Below are 15,799 nucleotides of genomic sequence, written 5' to 3'. Positions count from 1 at the left end.
TCTCGCTGGGTAGTAGTATCGCAGGTTCCCTCGTTCTTTCTTGCTTGATGACAGATCGAGTTATGGCGCTTTGTTATTCTAATGAATACAATTAACCAATGCTAAAAGCCCACATCCTTCCTCGAATTTCTCGGAGCTCGCATACTGTCATGCGTTCGTCTTGATTTAGTTCATCATTCTCTAAGTGTCTGCAATTTCTTTGATTGGGTGGTCCTTTTCTATCGAATCTGTTGACCGCATCTCCATCTATTCCGACAATCTGTACGGAGTAGTAAAGCCATTGGGGCGTAGCTCACAAGGCCAAATTTCGAGTCTAAAATTAAATACGATCACATCACCGGGACCGCGGATTCAGACCTATTGGGATTCTGCGCCGCCGGTGGAAAAATGGTCACATGGCATGGACTAGCTGATGAAGCCATCTTCGCCAACGGAACATCGGACTATCACCAAAAGGTACTGGAGCGGGATCCCTCAGCTGTGGGGCTTTATCGCTATCTCGAGGCTCCTGGGGTGGCGCACTGCCAGGCGTCGAGTTCTAGTGCCCCATATCCCCAAGACGTCCTGGAGAGCTTGGTTGCGTGGGGGAAGAGGGAAAGGCGCCAGAAACGCTCAGGGCGGAGTGGAAGGATATGACTATACAGTCTACGTTAATGAGGAGAGGACTTTGCCAGTGGCCGCTGGTAGCCTGATATGTTGGGGGTGATATCACGCAGGCGACATCGTTTACGTGTGATACCCATTTTTGATAGACCGACTCAACTGTACTTGGTGCCTACCAGGATACATTTGAAGATGTGTTGCAGATGGATTAATGCATTAGACATGATATCAAGTGACAGCAATGTGCATACATGTTAAATATATTCTTTGCAAATCTGGATACCGGGCTGTTCATCTTCATGCAACTATGCTGCGAACAGATCCTAATGTCACTAGTAGCTACTCATCCACTTTGAAAATCCTCCTGATCCACGATTTCTTTGCAGCAATCGAGGCCCTCGCTACTTCAGTTTGGCTATCCTCCGGTGCACCAGGCATCTGCATCTCGAAACCATGAAATGCCCCCCTCCAGACGTGAAGCTCCGTAGAGACACCACACTTCCACAAGAGCGATGCGTACGCAACGGCCTCATCCCGAAACACCTCCGCCTCTCCCACATCAATAAACGTCGGCGGTAACCCCGTCAGGTCCGTCGCACGAGCAGGTGCAACCATGTAATCAACTTGTGCCGGTCTGTCTTGTCCAATGACACAGTCCCATGCCATCTGATTGGTAACCCCACACCACGGTCCAACATGTTCAAACTGCTTCGCCGACACCGTCTGGCCCCGATCATCCAGCATAGGCGTAAGCAGCATTTGTGCAAGCAGGTTTAGCGTTGGGTGCTGGTTCTGCTGCGCAAGCAAGGAGCATCCTGCTGCGATGGGACCGCCGCCGGAGCCGCCCAGAATCATGATTTGTGCAGGGTCGATCCCAAGCTCGGCTGCGTGATCTGCTACCCAAACTAACCCGGCGTAGCTGTCGTTCAAAGCCGCCGGGGCTGGATGCTCTGGGGCTAGACGGTATTCAACAGATATTGCGACAATATCAATACCTTCAAAGAAGCGGATTATGTTGTCTATCGCGCTGAATCGGTCGCCGGCTATTTGGCCGCCGCCGTGGATAATGTACACTGCTGGTCGGGAGCGGTTTGTAGATGACTTGCTGGTGAACACAGAAAGAGTGACTGGGCCATCCAGCGAATCAGCGATATATTCTGCATGTTGCATGTGTGGAATCCCAGTGAGGATGGTTTCGGCGGAGAATGTAGAGGTCACAGCTCGAATCTTGTCGATAGTATCGAAGAAGGAGAGATCGAGAGCATCAACTCTAGGCTGAAGTGCCGGGTCGTACGGGGGCCGGAACATCTCAGGGGGGCGTGGCAGTAGACATGTCTCAATGGAAGTTCTGGAGGATAGTTCAACAGAGGTAAGGCTCGTCCCTGGTATACTTATATAGACCCAGATAGATGGATTTGAAATTGTGCGCCATCACTTGCATCCACTTTGAATATCAGACTAGACAGTATTGAGGCTCGAGTCTTTAACTTGGTAAATGAAGTTAATGCCTTCAACAACTCGAACCAATCATCTTCTTCTTATTGTGGACGACATCGTCCACCTCTCCTCCTTGGACCCGCCAGTGCTAGATATTCCCCGGAACTTTCATGTCCGGTCTCACAGGTTGCATAATTGATGCATAAAATCGATTGATATATCCAGACTGACTATTTGCTGGTGTCGGGTCAGAGGAGATTGGTGAGGTGCGAAAATTAAGGATATACGGATAGCACAAGTATCCAAATCGGGAAGGCCATGTGGATTGCATCTCGTGGCGACTAGTCGAGTACCCTCTGTATGAACTAGTAAGGGCTGAACATGTCCGAAATAAAAACAACTTATGTGCTGTATGTTTTGCGTTGCAACAATGAGCCTTAACAAAGCCCATGAAAGTGCACATGGTGTTCTGCCGACTCTGCTTCTTGCATATATATATATATGAGAGTTATGGCTTGACAAAAGGGTAAGATTGCAAGGCTGATATTATAATTCACCTAGAGGTCGGGCAAAATGTGACTCAATAATAGGGCGTATAATACTCTCTTATTAGTCCCAGGGTTTTCGAAAGGAGGAGCCGGTGGTGTAGGAAATATGCTCATCGATATGTAGTACATGTACATATCAGGATCCGTGTCGGCTTGGCCGGTATGTGATTTATACTATTGTACTCCATAGTAAATACATAAATGCATGCATTTAAATACATCAGACCGTTAATATTTGACATTGCATTCATTCGTTCAAAATATTCCAGTGAATGAGTGATCTATAGGATCCACACTAAACCTATTTGGAGATGCTGGCCTCAGGCAACGAGATTGGTCGGATTGAAGTGCAAACGATGCAAACAAGTGGGCGGGATGACTCCGAGGCTTTTTTGTGCTCTTCTTTGATAACAAGATCGCGCGTTTCTTTGGTGCTATTTCTGGAGAAAGTATCTGAGGATCTATCCTGACCTCTCTCAGTTTACTTTCACCAGCTCCGGGCTTAACGCGTTGTTGACACATTGAAGGTAAAATAGCCCTGCCGCTTTCCCACCGGCGCTTCATGAGAACTAGTTCTTGCGACTCTCTACAACGATAAAGAATTCATTGCTAACACTCCTTACAGATATGGCTCCCAAGCAGAAATCCGGGCAAAAGCCGAAGCCCAATGCGGCGGAGGAAGTGGAAGAGACATTTCAAGCTGTGGTAGGTCTAGTAGTTGGCAAATCGTTGCGTGACTGTTGCAGCCAAAGTCCTCTCTGTGTTATATGTTTGCTGACTTGTGCCTTTTCTTAGGTGCTCGCAGATACCTTTGAGACAAGATTCGAGCCATTCACCCGCGACAAGCCTCGTGTATGTCCCTACCACAAAACATCCGTGTCCCCAAACGCCGACATTAACCAACGAAATTATTACAGTGTCTTTTGCCGCTCGCAAATACGCCCTTGATCGAATACACCCTCGAATTTCTGGCCAATGCGGGCGTGGAGGAGGTCTTCCTCTACGCAGGAGCGCACTCGGATCAGCTGGAGAAATACATCAAGTAGGCTTGTCATAGGGACTCCCTCTGATACGGATGGCAGAGCTGACCTATATTGTTAGTGCATCAAAATGGAGGGCGCCATCCTCACCATTCAAGCAATTCACTTTCCTTAAGTCGACCTCCACCTCTGTCGGTGACGTTATGCGTGATCTGGACGGCAAGCACCTTATCACGGGAGACTTCATTGTCGTGAGCGGCGACGTGATCAGCAACCTACCCATTGAGGGCGCATTGGCCGAGCACCGGGCCCGCCGAGCAGTTGACAAAAATGCGATCATGACGATGGTTCTAAGAGAGGCTGGCCTGCAACACAGGACCAAGTCTACCTCAGTTTCCCCAGTTTTCGTCATTGACCCTACCAAGGACCGCTGCCTCCACTACGAGGAAATCGATCGCCATCCACATGACGAGCAGTCATCTCGTCTGAATATTGACGCCGAAATTATTCTCAAAAACCCCGAACTGGATATCCGCCAAGACTTGATCGACTGCAGCATCGATATCTGCACCCCGGACGTACTGAGCTTATGGTCAGATAGTTTCGATTACCAATCGCCGCGGAAACACTACCTGTTCGGTGTTTTGAAGGACTATGAGTTGAACGGCAAGACTCTGCACACATACATCATCAAGGACCACTACGCTGCGCGCGTGCGCAACCTGAAGGCCTACGATGCGATAAGCAAGGATATTCTCTCGCGCTGGACATACCCCTTGTGCCCGGATACGAACTTGCTCCCTGGTCACACGTACACACTTCGTAAGGGCAGCATGTACCAAGAAACCGGGGTGACCCTGGCACGCTCTTGCGTCATTGGGCGCCGCACAGTCATCGGAAAAGGCACTAGCATTGGAGACCGGGCAGAAGTCCACAACTCCGTGCTCGGTCGAAACTGCAAAATTGGCCGCAATGTCAAACTGGATGGTGCCTATGTTTGGGACGATGTCGTGATCGGCGATAACACAGACGTCCGTGGGGCAATTATCGCCGATGGCGTGGTTATTGGCAAGAATTGTGCCGTTGCCGCGGGAGCACTCCTCTCCTATGGTGTGAAAATCGCTGATAACATTTGGGTGGAGAGTGGGAAGCGCATCACGAAAACTCGGAACGACGGTGGCGTGGGCAAGAACGATCCCGCAGTCGTTGGTGAAGATGGCGAGGGCTATGAGTTCATTCATGGCGAGGAAGATGAGGATGAAGACGACGACATGAGCGTAGCCTCATCGGGACTTGGTATGTTGTTTCCGAGTGTGTCTCCTCCGGTCCAAATTACTAACTTTATGCCATCTACAGTGTACCGCATGCCCAATCTCTCACTTTCTTCCGCCTCCATTTCAACACTTTCATCTGAAGTCTCTAATACCTCTTGGGCACGATCTGAGCGGAGCAGTTTCTCCGCAGACGAGGATGCAGACAACTTCCACCACGACGCATCAGTCAGCTTGTTCGACAGTCTACGTGAAGGTGTCGCAGCAGATGTTGTGCAGCTCGAGCTGGTCACGCTGCGCATGAGCGCAAACGCCTCGGACAACCAGGTCCGCCGCGCCATCGTGACATCGTTCATGAAGCACATCCAGCAGCTCATGGAGAGCGGCAAGGGTGCCGGCCCAGCAGTTAACGGGGTTTTCACAGCATACAAGGAGGTGGTTGAGCGCACTCTATTCGATCGCAACAAGGAACAGAAGAAGGATCAGGTGGATCTACTGCTCTCACTCCAGCAGGATCTTATTCATCGTAACAAGGGCGATACCGTCCTTCTCTTTACCGCCAAGTCTCTATATGAACTTGACCTTATCGAGGAAGAGGCTTACGAGCAGTGGTGGAACGATGAGCGCTCTAGTAACACCGAGGAAATGCGGACTGTCCGCAGCCAGACCCAGCAATTTGTTGATTGGCTCGCCGAGGCAGAGGAGGAGAGTAGCGAAGAAGAATCCGAGGAGGAGAGTGATGATGAGTAGATACCACATGTTTTTATTAAAAAAATTCCAATATGACGTTCAAGGTTCTTTGTTTTTACATAGTGCCTGCTTCTTGTATGGTAACTATACAACGTTGTAGAGTATGTACTTTAGAGATCTACAACACTTCAGGATTGACCATTAGTCAGATATAGACATCTTCTTTGAAAACCTAACATAATTCTCTATACGGAGAACTCCGTAGCCTATGGAAGCCTAAAGCCTCTGCAGGCAAACGAGGCTGGGGCACTGGAATGATTCATATCTGAGTCAATGGGCTGAAAGAGGATACGGAGATCCATCAGCTGACCAATCTTGAAATATTTTCTTATCTAGGGAGTTCAATGTTTTGTTTGCGTTTTCAAATTACAATAGAGTTATAGACATCTGGGGATTCAAAATCATATTCTAAGTACACTCTTAGAGTATTTCAAAGTCGAAAGTCCTAATTCCTTCGAACACCGGTTGGAGCCGCCTTCGGGGCCAACAGCCCGGAGATCTTACGCTTCCCCACTCCCCTCTATCCGTGCCCGTCACAGGTTTTACCCAGTGACGTCTAGCCCGATCTCCCACATCCCCCTTGCCGGCATCTTTGCCGTTACGTTCACCACGCCTCCAATAACGCGAAAGAGAAAGGCGGCTGAGGCGATTGCGGACGAGGCACTGCCAAAAGCCGCCCACGGCTCCCGGAAATCCACTTCTGTTTCCGACCCACGCTCCCACCAAAGCGAGTCTACAACCGCAATAGAACCCACAGAGAGGGAAAGTCCCGTCAGTTCCGGTTCAAAAAAGAGGCTCTCCGCGACGCCCACCACCGCCAGTATGGACTCTGACGATGAGTTCATGAGCGACGTCTCTAGCCAGGATGATTTCTTGGGTACTCAGGGTTCTGAGGACGAGAGCCTAGGTGAAGGTGCGTATCTCTGTCTGATACCTGCGTTGCTTTCTTTCGCTTTCTTCTTCTGTGTGTCTATCTACACCTATACTATGGTAACTAACAAGCTGTGCCTTGGGAAGCAGACTTCGATGATCTCGACGCCGGGTTTTCTGACGATAAAGACCTCATCAAACATAAAAAGAAGCCGTACGAAGTCGAGTTCAAGGTTCTCGACCCTCCAGATATCGATCATGAACAGCTTGGCCAAGTCAACGAGGTTTGCGCCATCCTTGGGCTACCGCCTGAGTCGGTGGCGATCTTGTTGCGGTTCGGGCGGTGGAACAAAGAAAAGTTGATCGAGTCCTATATGGAGCATCCGGAGGAGACGCTGGAGGAGGCTGGTCTTGGGTCGAACTTTGAGGGAACCGCGAAGACCGAGCGTGTCCCGGGCTTCATGTGTGACATCTGCTGCGAGGACGGGGATGACCTCGAGACGTATGCCATGCGCTGTGGTCACCGATATTGTGTTGACTGCTATCGGCACTACTTGGGACAGAAAATTAAGGAGGAAGGAGAGGCTGGGCGAATCCAGTGTCCAGGCGATGGCTGTAGTCGCATCGTGGACTCCAAGTCGCTGGATCTGCTCGTGACAAAAGAGCTTCAAGGAAGGTGGGTGTTCTAATTTGCAGGCTGCTTTTAGATGGAAGTCAGAGTTCGCTAACACATGTCTCACTGCAGGTATCGTGAACTTTTAACTCGGACCTACGTCGACGATAAAGAAAACCTAAAATGGTGCCCAGCACCAAATTGTCAATATGCCATTGACTGTGGGGTAAAGAACCGCGATCTCCGTCGCGTAGTGCCAACAGTGCGATGTTTCTGCAAGCACGAGTTCTGCTTTGGCTGTTCCCTCAGCGACCACCAGCCTGCGCCATGCACGCTGGTCAAAATGTGGTTACAGAAATGTGAAGATGACTCCGAGACGGCCAACTGGATCTCGGCAAATACCAAAGAGTGTACCAAGTGTAACTCGACGATCGAGAAGAACGGCGGCTGTAATCATATGACTTGCCGCAAGTGCAAGTACGAGTTCTGCTGGATGTGTATGGGCCTCTGGTCCGAGCATGGCACAAGCTGGTATAACTGCAACCGATACGAAGAAAAGTCAGGCGCAGACGCGCGCACTGCTCAAGCCAAATCGCGTTCATCCCTGGAGCGCTACCTACATTATTATAATCGGTATGCGAACCACGAGCAGTCCGCGAAACTCGATAAGGATTTATACCTGAAGACCGAGAAGAAGATGACTAGCCTCCAGTCGCAGTCTGGTCTATCCTGGATTGAGGTGCAGTTCCTAGACACCGCATCCCAGGCCCTGCAGCAGTGTCGCCAGACCTTGAAGTGGACTTATGCATTTGCATTTTACCTTGCTCGCAACAATCTGACTGAGATTTTTGAGGATAACCAGAAGGATCTGGAGATGGCCGTCGAGAGTCTCAGTGAGATGTTCGAAAAGCCAGTTGCCGAACTGGCAGGACTCAAGGTTGATATTCTGGACAAGACTGCTTATTGCAACAAGCGCCGGGTGATTCTATTGAGTGACACTGCTGAGAACCTGAAGAATGGTAAGAGGGAATTCCACATGTGTTTTCTTGTTTCCCTACATTGCTAACACATGTTTTCTAGGAGAGTGGTCGTTTAACATTGAGTGGTAAATCATCACTCACTCTAACCCCCGCTCGCCGTACACTACGGACGAGGCCTTGACGACGTAAACGACATCTACTTCTTTACAAGAAGTTTCAGCATACCTTTTCCTTTTACTCTACCATCCATAACACTTAAGCCATTAAGATCATCGCCCTTGAACTGGTTTCGCAGCAGCAAAGGTCGTATCCATCCATCCCCAGGGCTGACACGGGCCTTTTTTCCCCCGCTTCTTCGAATTGCGTCGAATTGCGTGCATGTATCCTCATTTGATGAGGGCTTTTCTTTTGGTGTGTGCTGCTTTCATCACAGATTCAGTATTCTATTTTTCATTGCTTTTGAGTTCAGGCGCAGCGGCTTTTTTTAACCGAATTGATTATTTCCAGATGACATAACAGGCAGATAGCAGTGAAGTCCTCCCATTCAATGCATCTTTCCTGTGTATGCTGTAGTGTGTGGAAGAAAAACAAGGGCTCTGCCTATGTACGCTCCTATATAATATAGAGTCAGTGGCTCTTACGGTATGCAGCTCAAAGTGATATACAACATATACAACGATCTGCCCCTTGACGATGAAGTGTAAGATTTTTTTTCCCGAGAAACAAGGGGCCCTCGCAGAATCCGAGTCAATATAGACCAGATGAGTTTAGTTCGCGGCTTGTAGTCCCACCGGGCCTCGGCATGCCCCAGTGAAAAACCGCGTGTTCTGCTTTCTGCTTCGCCTCCCAAGTTTGAAATGAAAGCCCAGCCTAGGAAGTTAACAATGGACATGAGATTTAATATGAACAATATTACACCTATCTATGGAGTATGAAGGAGACGCTTGTGCAAGTATTTTAATGAACAAAAAAACCTTCTGGAAGACCAGGAAGCCGAAAGCTCCACTCAATAATAAGATGAGTTAGGCGAAATGTGGTCAAGGGCGAACGATGGCTTCCAAGGTTATTAGGGGGCGCGGTCTTATCAGATTGATAAAAATCAAGGGGTACCAGCTATGTACCTGTACGGTGGTTGCTACACTGTAAAGGTACTGGTATGGTACTTTACATAAAAAAGTTAAGGTGTGTGCTTTGTTGGGACCAGGGTCTAAACTCCGTCATCGGATGTTTCGGAGACATTATTGTACTATTTATTGGTATTCGTTATATGTATGTGTCATTCTTCCGGGGCTATCCTAAGGAGTACAAGTTACTACGTAGCATATGAAGTTCGGCTTCGGCCTTTCAGATTATATTGTTTAAGTACTCCGTAGTTCCGAGGCATGGTCTAGCCGTCAATTCTGATTAAGCATGTACACATTCTCCAGAGCCTACAAAGTACTTCTAAAGGGACCCGAAGTAAGGAGAATAAGATAGAAGGGGAATATGTAGAAAATAGTCTCTAATAGTCCAAAGAATCGAAATATAACATAGTAGAATAGGATCCCCAATCCAGAATAACCAACCTGGCAAGTCCGTGAATAATTTCCCTAGCGCCGTTTTCCGCTCCAAAACACCTAAATTTCCAATATTTCCTCTCCAGGTTATTCCGTTTGAAAAAAAAAATAATAAAAGTTCATCTTTTACTTTTACTTTTATTATTTTTTTGCTTCTTCTACTCTTCAATTTCTTCATTGGTTCTCTCAATTTGTTAACTTTTTGTCTTTTGACACTGTGTCGTTGGTCTTGTGCCTGTGTCTCCGCGGGATCTCCAATCCAATCCCCGTTTATCTCGTCTTCACCTTTTCCTTTCCTCCACATCCGCCACAGCAAACCAACTCCCTTCCTCTCCGCTCGAACTCTTCATCTGCTACAGCTGCGCCTTGAGCTAGCGGAAGCTCCATGGCGGCTTCCGATCAAATCCCCGGACAGGAATTCGAGTATGTCGCTCTTCGATGGATTTTTTTTCCCTCCCCAGGCAATGGGGCATCGGGATCGCTGGAATGAACACAGGGACCAACACATCTTATATTCTGGTGATATGATATCCTCCAGCTATTGCTTGACTGTCCCTGTTGAGCATCCTGACTTTCTTGTTCGCCCTGTGGTCGCTCTGCGGAATCCGGTTTGGTAGCCGAAACTAATGCGATACGTCCTGTTTTAGCTACGAAGCCCTTCCTTCCAACTATGGCCTCGGCCGGAATATGCTAGCTGGTGCTTTCGCGGGGATAGCAGTATGTTTACATGATTGTTGGGGATGTTTGTGAGGATTTTTGGCTGATCAAAATAAAAGGAACACTCGGTGATGTACCCGGTTGACTTGCTCAAGGTAAGCTTGACTTTTGGGTCGAAAGTGTTGGAACTAGGGGTGAAAAGGATCGAGCGCTAACTATTTGACCATCGCTAGACTCGCATGCAAATCCTGAGCCCTTCATCTGGCGGTCTCTACACCGGATTGACCAACGCGGTCTCTACAATCTATCGAGTTGAGGGCTGGCGGACACTGTGGAAGGGAGTCTCGAGTGTGATTGTCGGCGCAGGTGTGTATATCGTGGGAAGTCCTGAGTTGAAGACTCAATTCTGATTCGCGACGATAGGTCCCGCCCATGCGGTCTACTTCGGTACATATGAGATCGTGAAGGAAATGGCTGGTGGTAATGTCGATGATGGACATCACCCCTTGGCTGCCGGTAAGATTTTCTGCTGTTGAATTGGAGGTTTTTTGTGCAACAACTGACTTGATTATCGTGCAGCTATGAGTGGAGCGGCCGCTACCATTGCCAGCGATGCGCTGATGAACCCATTCGATGGTAAGTGACCCATGTGACGCAATAAAATGACGCCCAACTAACTCAATTCTTTAGTCATGAAGCAACGTATGCAGGTTCACGGCTCAGTTCACAAGACCCTGGCGCAATGCGCCAAGACTCTCTACCGCACTGAAGGTCTCCAGGCCTTCTACGTCTCCTACCCTACCACACTTTGCATGACCGTGCCCTTCACGGCCACTCAGTTCGTTGCCTACGAGTCGATCTCGAAGGTCATGAACCCCAAGAGTGATTACGACCCATTCACCCACTGCATCGCAGGTGGTCTGGCTGGTGCCTTCGCAGCTGGTATCACCACTCCCCTTGACGTCGTGAAGACACTCCTTCAGACCCGCGGCCTCGCAGAGAGCGAGGAAGTGCGGTCTGTAAAGGGTCTGTTCAACGCCGCTGCCATCATCAAGCGCCGGTTTGGTTGGGCTGGCTTCCTGCGTGGCATGCGCCCTCGGATTATTTCCACTATGCCGAGCACTGCAATTTGCTGGTATGTACCATTCTGAGACTCAGTTTCTCTCAATGTTTGATTGAACATTTACTGACTTCTTTCCCAGGACATCATATGAGATGGCCAAGGCATACTTCAAGAAGCACCTCGACTAAAAGAATCGCTGATCCTCTCGCACGGCCGCTCGCCAGGGGTTCCATCCGCCATTCCTGATGGACCTGCTACTTGTTCGATATACCACGTTTGTGTGGGCGCCATATAATCTTTCTTTGATATCTTCGGGCGACATGGGTCTGTTCTTTTACAATATGTTCTGGATTTGGGGGTTGGGCGGAGCCCAACAACTCCCACTGTGGCGCATCTCGGGCCAGCAGAGCTCGTGTTTCGATCTTCTTTGCATGTTTAGGGCTTTTTATGAAAAGCGTTTCGGCAATGTATAGTTTTGGGGAAACGGGACACGGCCACTTTCGATTTCGGAGATTAAATCTGGAGCTTGTATTTTTTTTTTTTTTTTGTTACTGTTGGATTCTTCGATGCTCTCTTCCATTCGATGTGTCCTATACTGTGACCGGCGTTGGAGAAACCTCTTGGTTTTGATTTTTTTTTTTGTTTGAGAGGGCTGGGTTCTCTGTGGCATCACTATAACTTATGTTTTTTTATTATCTTGCATGTACCCCATAGACGTGAGGAAATTTAGAGATGATGCCTGAAGTTACCATTTTAATTAATCTATATATAACTTGCTACTACATAAAATACATAAGTTTATGTAGTTTAACTGGACGCATGCAGTAACTACCGAATCGACGACGTCACGCGAAAAATCCTCCCCTCCCACCTGCGGGAGATCATCGCTTTCACCAACTCCACCAACTTGTCGTGAAATGGATGCAGGCGGGCCTGTATATTCCTAATGATCCGCCCACGGCCTGCGTCTTCCTTGCAGAAGACGTACGACGAGTGTTATCTCGCGTGCTCCACCGCCGTGTACTTTGAGGGCCAGGTAAGTCCACTAGTTCGACACCAATTTCCCGAGGCTCACTTTATTAGAACAACGAAGAGGAAGCATTGCGGTCCTGGAGATCTGCCCTTGAGACTATCTATCATCACAATGCACGTCGTGTACCGTCAAACTATACCCCGAAATCTGAAACCGAAAAAGCCCTGCAGGACTCCATCCGGGCGCTAGAGATTCAATGCCGAGAACGGGTCGATCTACTAGGCGCTCTCCAAGCAAGCAGGAGAGAATCCGCAGAGGCAAATGGAAGCAAGGCAAGTAGCAGTAAAGAGGGCGCTACCCTAGTCAAGGGCAGGCCAATTCCAAAAATACCGCCGCCATCGTCTTCCAACAACACTCCTGGTTGGATCGGAGATGGAACAATCCCTGCCGTGGGATACACCGACCTTTCCAAACCAGCAGCCATACCTGGCCGCCCTGCTCTGCCGACGAAACAAAGTCATGACTCCCCGCCAATTTACGACGATGCTGGTCCAGCGGCCCTATCAGCGGCTGGAACGCCTGCATTGCGTGTGCACTCAAACTCTTCAGGCAAAACGAGATCGCGTGGCTCCAGTCCCGAACGCCGGAAACCCATGTTGACAACTTTGCGCAGCAGTGACGGCAAGAAGAATGGCAAAAAAGTCAAAGTTGCGTCAAAGAAGAAGGACTCGAGACCTGCTGCCTCCACGGCTGCAGGCCTAGCATGGGGTAGCATCTATCGCTCTGCATCGGGTGAGAAGCCTGTGAGTGATGCGGCTCTGGCCTCATCCCGGCAAAGCGCCGCCCACGATCCCAGTTTCCGCCGAGAGGCAGAACCAAGATCTATTTCTAGGGATGAACCTCCGCAACCGAGAATTCGCGTTTCCCGAGACCACGTGTCCGCGGACCGAATTCCTGCTGCCCATTGGCGAGAGCCTCCTCGTTCGTCTCCGAAGAGGTCCTCGCCCAGACCGTCGACTCAGTCGCCTAGTCAGCCACCTAGTCAGCCGCCGCCGCCACGGGGGCCTCGACCTCCACCTTTACCTGAAAGCCCTAAACTACAACATCCTCCTCATTCAATGTCCATGCCGAACCCGGCGGACTTTGCACCACCTAGACCATCCGTTAAACCCAAGCCCGTGGCCCTGCGATCTTCCCAGCCGACAAGCCATCCAATACAAGCTACTAAGTCTGAGAATTCTTCTCGGAGTCTGACGCCTCGGCTTGACCGTGAAGTAAATTCTTCCAACAATAAGCCGCGGACAACATCTGCGCCTAGACCTCCCAAAATTGGCGAAACAGCCCGCGTTTCTCTATCGCCTGGTAACGGGGATGATTTCCATCGCAGTGTCGACCGGCTGGCTATCTCCCAAGGGAATGGTGATAGTGCAATACGGCGCAAAGCACCACCAGTCAAACGGCAAGAGACACCAACACCACTGTCAAGCGAACCAGAATCTTCAGATCAGCGGACCACAGCAAGCGATGCAGAGGACGAAGATGAGGAAGAGGACACTGAAATCTTGAAAATCATGGAGAAATTGCCCAGGGGCGTTGATCCCCAGTCAGCAAAGCAAATCCTAAACGACATCGTAGTACGCGGCGACGAAGTACATTGGGATGACATAGCAGGCTTAGAAGGAGCCAAAAAGGCCCTCAAAGAAGCAGTCGTCTACCCATTCCTCCGTCCAGATCTCTTCTCCGGTCTCCGCGAACCAGCCCGCGGAATGCTCCTCTTCGGTCCCCCAGGCACAGGCAAAACGATGCTCGCACGAGCCGTAGCCACGGAATCAAAGTCGACCTTCTTCTCCATCTCCGCCTCAAGCCTAACATCCAAATGGCACGGCGAAAGCGAGAAGCTCGTGCGCGCTCTCTTCGGGCTCGCCAAAGCCCTCGCCCCGTCCATCATCTTCGTCGATGAGATCGACTCCCTCCTCTCTGCCCGATCATCCGGCTCAGAGCACGAGGCCTCCCGTCGCTCTAAGACTGAATTCCTCGTTCAATGGTCTGACCTCCAGCGCGCAGCTGCAGGCCGTGAACAAACAAGCCGCGAGAAGAAGGAAGGTGATGCGAGTCGTGTTCTCGTTTTAGCCGCTACCAATATGCCTTGGGATATCGATGAGGCTGCACGTCGTCGCTTTGTCCGTCGCCAGTACATCCCCTTGCCTGAACATCATGTCCGTGAGCAGCAGATACGCAAGCTTATCAGTCATCAACACCACGAGATGAGCGACGCGGATATCCAGGTCCTGGTACAGGTGACAGAAGGTATGTTTTTTTTTTTTTTCCTTGTCTAGTTCGTCTTGCTAATTGATACCCTCAGGCTTCTCCGGCTCAGACATAACAGCCCTCGCCAAAGATGCTGCCATGGGTCCCCTGCGCAATTTGGGCGAGGCCCTCCTACACACACCGATGGACCAGATCCGCGCCATTACCTTCCAGGACTTCGAGGCAAGTTTGTATTCCATTCGGCCTAGTGTATCCCACGACGGACTCCGGAAATATGAAGATTGGGCGAAAGAATTTGGCGAGCGAGGCGGATAGAGTAGATTTGGATTTACTCGTCTTGGACTCTTTTTGGTTCTGCTCCCTTGTGTCTATTTGACAGCCTCTTGGGTTGTTCCTCTGTCCTCCTTGTCTGTGGGGGCTTTGTATGTTCGATACGATTATAGGAATGGAATATTCGATTCTTCTTTTCCCTCTGTTCTTTATAACCTCTCCCCTGTCAACTTAGATGCCGTGTCCGAGTTTGTCCCTCTAAGGCATCCGGACTTGGCTGCCAAATGTGTTAGATATTTTAGTTCCATGTTTGATCACGACAAGACTCATGCATAAACTTGATAGCACTACGGTAGTAGTATAAACCAAATCCTGGGGCTATCATCTGCGTTTTGTTTGTTTCCTCGTTGTGGGCAGATGAATTCTGGCTTATTCTTGCTATAAATTATGGCTCAGTATGCACATATGTAGGTCTGTGGTCTACGTTGACTGAAACTTCATAATGGGAGCCAGACGTCAATCTTCAGTTCTATTGGTCTTATGTGCTAAATATAGACACAAATTATGGCTCAGCATGTACATATGTAGGTCTCTGGGAAACCTCATAATGGGAGCCAAACGTCAATCTGCGTTCTTACTGGGCGTCCCTGGTGGGGGTACCTTACTAAAGTACGTACCTCGTTTCTTACGTGCTGACCTAGGAAAGATCTACATAATTTATGGCTCAGCCGAATTGAATATTGAGTATGAAATTGGCACTGCTTTGCCTGGATTTAAAGGAAACAGCCATGTCGAAACAAGAAAACGGGTGTCAGATGTCTGTCTGCGTTGTAATAGGCACTCAACCGAGCCCACCTAGTGCCGGGTCAAAAAGTACCTAGAAATTGGCTTTCCGGGGCTGTGTAGCTACCTCGTTTGGTCATTGTACATTTAGATAACGCATTAAGTACAACCTGTATA

At 49.4% G+C, this 15,799-nt stretch overlaps 7 protein-coding genes across 7 annotated transcripts; 5 read left to right on the top strand and 2 right to left on the bottom strand.

The window, feature by feature from the left end:
- Window positions 1–387: 387 nt before the first annotated feature.
- On the top strand, window positions 388–636 carry N7487_011119 (uncharacterized protein; the record flags this gene model as incomplete). Its single annotated transcript, XM_056878849.1, has 1 exon — window positions 388–636. The coding sequence occupies one exon, from the start codon at window positions 388–390 to the stop codon at window positions 634–636; it is 249 nt and encodes an 82-aa protein (XP_056724168.1).
- Window positions 637–942: 306 nt separating this feature from the next.
- Window positions 943–1,911, bottom strand: N7487_011118 (alpha/beta hydrolase; the record flags this gene model as incomplete). The annotated part of the gene is made up of 1 exon (XM_056878848.1): window positions 943–1,911. One exon carries the CDS (start codon window positions 1,909–1,911, stop codon window positions 943–945), a length of 969 nt encoding a protein of 322 aa, XP_056724167.1.
- Window positions 1,912–3,215: 1,304 nt separating this feature from the next.
- On the top strand, window positions 3,216–5,589 carry N7487_011117 (translation initiation factor eIF2B catalytic subunit epsilon; the record flags this gene model as incomplete). The annotated part of the gene is made up of 5 exons (XM_056878847.1): window positions 3,216–3,293; window positions 3,384–3,440; window positions 3,506–3,630; window positions 3,690–4,864; window positions 4,925–5,589. The coding sequence occupies 5 exons, from the start codon at window positions 3,216–3,218 to the stop codon at window positions 5,587–5,589; spliced, it is 2,100 nt and encodes a 699-aa protein (XP_056724166.1).
- A 542-nt stretch (window positions 5,590–6,131) lies between these two features.
- On the bottom strand, window positions 6,132–6,434 carry N7487_011116 (uncharacterized protein; the record flags this gene model as incomplete). Its single annotated transcript, XM_056878846.1, has 1 exon — window positions 6,132–6,434. The coding sequence occupies one exon, from the start codon at window positions 6,432–6,434 to the stop codon at window positions 6,132–6,134; it is 303 nt and encodes a 100-aa protein (XP_056724165.1).
- N7487_011115 (uncharacterized protein) lies at window positions 6,412–8,181 on the top strand (the record flags this gene model as incomplete). Its single annotated transcript, XM_056878845.1, has 4 exons — window positions 6,412–6,502; window positions 6,610–7,135; window positions 7,205–8,091; window positions 8,153–8,181. The coding sequence occupies 4 exons, from the start codon at window positions 6,412–6,414 to the stop codon at window positions 8,179–8,181; spliced, it is 1,533 nt and encodes a 510-aa protein (XP_056724164.1).
- A 1,649-nt stretch (window positions 8,182–9,830) lies between these two features.
- mrsA (putative mitochondrial carrier protein) lies at window positions 9,831–11,525 on the top strand. Its single transcript, XM_056878844.1, has 8 exons — window positions 9,831–10,031; window positions 10,256–10,325; window positions 10,385–10,420; window positions 10,499–10,631; window positions 10,689–10,781; window positions 10,845–10,901; window positions 10,956–11,400; window positions 11,468–11,525. The coding sequence occupies exons 1-8, from the start codon at window positions 9,994–9,996 to the stop codon at window positions 11,514–11,516; spliced, it is 921 nt and encodes a 306-aa protein (XP_056724163.1). The 5' UTR covers window positions 9,831–9,993; the 3' UTR covers window positions 11,517–11,525.
- Window positions 11,526–12,274: 749 nt separating this feature from the next.
- On the top strand, window positions 12,275–14,884 carry N7487_011113 (uncharacterized protein; the record flags this gene model as incomplete). Its single annotated transcript, XM_056878843.1, has 3 exons — window positions 12,275–12,364; window positions 12,412–14,608; window positions 14,664–14,884. 3 exons carry the CDS (start codon window positions 12,275–12,277, stop codon window positions 14,882–14,884), a joined length of 2,508 nt encoding a protein of 835 aa, XP_056724162.1.
- Window positions 14,885–15,799: the final 915 nt, after the last annotated feature.

The sequence above is a fragment of the Penicillium crustosum genome (genome assembly GCF_028827405.1).
Source record: "Penicillium crustosum strain IBT 35664 chromosome Unknown utg000005l_segment0_segment0, whole genome shotgun sequence".
In the NCBI taxonomy this organism is placed as follows: Eukaryota; Fungi; Ascomycota; class Eurotiomycetes; order Eurotiales; family Aspergillaceae; genus Penicillium; species Penicillium crustosum.
Note: the sequence above shows the minus strand (reverse complement) of the source record. Positions and strands in the feature narration are given on the sequence as shown.

Coding starts and splice junctions, on each gene's coding strand:
- mrsA (XM_056878844.1), top strand. CDS start 9,994: ATGGCGGCTTCCGATCAAATCCCCGGACAGGAATTCGA. Junction 10,032..10,255: donor ATCCCCGGACAGGAATTCGA/GTATGTCGCTCT, acceptor GTCCTGTTTTAG/CTACGAAGCCCTTCCTTCCA. Junction 11,401..11,467: donor CCGAGCACTGCAATTTGCTG/GTATGTACCATT, acceptor CTTCTTTCCCAG/GACATCATATGAGATGGCCA.